The 3939-nt window shown below is 39.2% G+C and overlaps 1 protein-coding gene across 1 annotated transcript; it reads right to left on the reverse strand.

Moving 5' to 3' along the window:
* Positions 1–218: 218 nt before the first annotated feature.
* Positions 219–3664, reverse strand: LOC106169001 (uncharacterized). Its single transcript, XM_013548284.2, has 3 exons — positions 2908–3664; positions 2398–2538; positions 219–2144 (listed from the first exon to the last, which is right to left on the reverse strand). Exons 1-3 carry the CDS (start codon positions 3459–3461, stop codon positions 1979–1981), a joined length of 861 nt encoding a protein of 286 aa, XP_013403738.2. The 5' UTR covers positions 3462–3664; the 3' UTR covers positions 219–1978.
* Positions 3665–3939: the final 275 nt, after the last annotated feature.

A 3939-nucleotide genomic window follows, 5' to 3' on the forward strand; every position in this document is an offset into this window, starting at 1 on the left:
AAATTTTTGGCCCAACGGTCTTTATCCCTTACTGCCATGCTATAGTATATATATATACTGATATTTATAACACACATTAATGAGCCTATTTTCTGGTGATTTCAGAATCTCAAACCAATATTTTATAATTTAAACTAAGCGTTGAGATCGTACCGTATTTCTACCTAACTCACCCCTTGCTGCTGCATTTGGAGTACTTCTGCCCAGAGTACTTTGCAGAGCTTATTTTGGACTATTTCGCAGTCATGACCTGTGTGAAACCCCCAAACTTCAGATCCATAATTTAAGATAGGCAATATCTTTTTATTAAACAGTGTAACTCAGGTTTCTAGATCAATTTCTCCAAATCCATACATATGTTTCTTAAGAATACATAATGCCTTTGAAGCTTACTCTGCCAAATTTTTCTGCGCCTGAGACCAAATACCTTTAGTTGTGAATGTAACTCCAATACATTTATATTTTGATATCACTACAATTTCTTTCCCGAGGTAGGTCCATTTTTCATAGTGCCGTAAATATCCACCATTTCTGAATACAATTATTTTTGTCTTGGACATATTTACACTTAACTTCCATTTTTTGCAATACATTGACAATTATTTATTTTTCTTTGCATGCTTATAGCTGTGTCTGCAGGCAAAACTAGATCATCTGCAAACAATACGCGCGCGACTTCTGTAAGCCCAATGATACCACCAGTGTCATGGTCAGTTTTTAATTTTTGGGTAAGATCATTTATAAAAAGTGAGAAGAGAAAGGGAGATAACTGGCAACCTTGTCTAACACCCACTTCACATTCAAAATAATCTGTTACATATCCTTCTCTACCAAACGACACACATGGTTTCTCTGTCTCATACATCCTCTGTAATACCCTGTACGTTTTCCCCTGTACATCATATGAAATTATTTTCTATTTCAAGCAATCCCTCCATACCCAGTCAAACGCCTTTTGTAAATTAACAAAAGTTCAATTAAAACGGCCACCTTTTTTTTGATAAATATTTACGTATAAGTGTATCTAAAATAAATATATTATCGATGTTGAATAAGATTTTCGAAAACCTGCTTGCACCTCATTAATGATTTCATTTTTCTCTGCCCATGCATTTAATTATCTAACATGTTTAACGGTACAGTAAAAACACAAATAGGGGTCAAGATATCCATTTCTCATGCCAATTGTTCAAATTTATAGCATGTACCCCCTCAAATCCGATGTTTCACTGTGGTTTCCACAGAGGTAAAAAATGTTCAATAAATTGAAATGACACCACCAAATGTCACCAAATTTACACACAATAAGCATTAGGATGTGCTTCTTAAAGGTCACGTGTCTCCAGTCCATGCCATAGCTCCTCAGTCGGGTTTGAGGGGGTACATGTACTTTTTATAAATTTGAATAAGTGGTATAAAATATGGATATCTTCACCCCAGTTTTGTATTTCCTGTACCAATGAGCATGCCAGACATGGTATCTGGAATAAAAAGCACTGTTTATAACAATTTACACTTGTGATAATTCGTAAAAAAAAAAAGCACATGGAATTAGTGGTGGGACAACCTTTTTGCCCAGTGTGTAGTTTAAGCTACGTCCATTGTTCAGATTTTATGGCCTATTTGAAATGTACTCCAAGTGTTGCCTGCGGGGGTGTGAGCATAGCGACGTCATTAATGATGTTCATTCGAACGATCGATCGATGTACGATGTTCATTCAAGAAATTGGTGCATTATACGTGTGCAGTTAGGCAATTATCTCGATAAAAGTGCTAGCAAACACATAGTTTAAGCCACGCCCGAGCCCTTGTTCAGATTCTACAGCCTAAATGAGCTCCTAATGTTTCCAGCAGCGTTCTGAGCACTTTGGGACAAGCAGTGAGACTACATGTACAATTTAAGAAATATCAGAGTATTGTCTTCATCTACTATTAATTTTGGTATCCGGTGGTCTGCATGTACTACCGTGTGTCGTAATTACGTATTAAGGCAAAGACAAGCAGAGGGGTAACTCAGAAACTGGAATTTCAACTCTGGTACATTCTGAGGGCACTTGGGATTGCATGTCATCAGGACGGCGTGATTGTGGAATTCGGCTTCACAGTTTCCCGGTGATGTCGTCCCTTGATTACAGCTGCTGGGACTGGAGGGAGAAAAACGGAATGCGTTAGGTGTGACAGAATACAACAGTCGTAGTAAAGTGGCATTTATAAAGTTTTCGGTGATGATGCAACATCCTATGTTTTTTCATTCGGCTAAAATAAGGAAAGCGCCTGTTTCTACCTGGATCGGCGAGAAATCATTTTAAACTAAACTAACCCATTTAAAGAAGTAAATGTAACCAATTGCTAATTCTAACCCTTATGTGCAGCACTGGCTTGTTGCGATGAGCTTACCTGCAAGCTTTCACTTGCACGACCTGGATATATTCTCCAGTACAGTCGGGTTTTGACTGCATTGGCCGCCATACGATGTCTTGGCCGCCGACAACTTCTGTTACAGTATCGTCATCACCAGGGCAATGGTAGAAGCTAAAACTATCATACATATTTCTCTCTTTTTGGGCGACTTGATTGAATTTATATGTAAATGCAGCTTTAAAAGGCACACCTTACTATAATGCATAAATCACCCCCAGTGCCTTTAAGTGGCAACCTCGAATTCTGTGGGAGTTCGTTATCGGTGTTATCAAGAACTTTTAGATATTATGAATGACATTCGACTTCTACTGGAACACAGATATGTAGATTCATTGGTGCATTTAGTTAAGTTGATCATTTAAAAAGTTTGGTTATTACACATACATGTACAGAAAAAGACTAATAACTATTTCAATCAAAATTTAATTAAATTTCATTTTGTCAGACTGACTGTATTTCGCCAGTATTGCGCAAATATCCACCTACCCTTCACAGCATCTATTTCTGTCGCTGACTAACCCACCACCACCAGCTCGTCGCTTGCGTTTCCTTATAGGAACCACTTTGATATAGCCAGTCGTCAAACCTAGACTTTCCCTAGACATGGACAAGATAGGCAACTTTGTGCCGTACTTGGCCATGTCCGATTCAGCCAAGGTTTCCCGGGTGACAAAAATCCCTGGAATCGTATTGTAGATATCAGAGACATTATATATTGGCCGACAGTAAGTTCCTTCTTGATTGCAAACGCCTGGGCGTGCTACAGGTGGATCGGCGGTTGGTGGCTTTTTTGGTGACGCAGTTGACGACACAGCGGGCGACATAGTTGACGACGTTTGCGGGCACCAACAGTATGGCCAATACCGCTTGAAGTGGCTTGAGGAAGTACCTTGCAGCATGGTCATGACAGTGCGGCACCACCATTCAGCCTGCTGTTGGCCATTGCAAAGTAAGCCAACAGCAGACCTGTAGCATCCTATGTCTACGTTTCCAACGCAGAACACTAGTGACAGTACAACAAGATGCCAAGTGAGATCCATGCTCCCAAATGGAAGAGTATATTGCTGTGCTCTCTGTAGAGTTCCGTATCTTTACCTGTGTTTCGTGGATAAGAGGGAAGGCAACGTAAACGTGTATAATTCCTCTCCCTTGTAGTCATGTTTGTACACACTCACTGTACATTTGCATCTTAATATCCGCATTAAAACACCACATGGGATGCATAATTAAATGGTGTTTTAAAGCATTTTATGTTAACTTACAAAGAATGACTGAAAAATGAACGAAAACTGTGTGAAGCGTGATAAAGCCTAATTAATTCGCGGAAGGATATGCTACAATTATTCACTCCAGCGCTTTTGCTATTTTTACAAATATCTCTAAGTGTTCGCTAAAAGTATTTAAAATTAAACCGGAAACTAAAACTATCGTTAGAAAAAAGCCCACAAATGAAACGTGTTACTGTAGCCGTTCCAAGAGGATCCAGAATTTTGATAAGGGGATGGGGGCACAAGGATA

The sequence above is a fragment of the Lingula anatina genome, chromosome 1, assembly GCF_051362555.1.
Source record: "Lingula anatina isolate TDL-2025a chromosome 1, LinAna3.0, whole genome shotgun sequence".
In the NCBI taxonomy this organism is placed as follows: Eukaryota; Metazoa; Brachiopoda; class Lingulata; order Lingulida; family Lingulidae; genus Lingula; species Lingula anatina.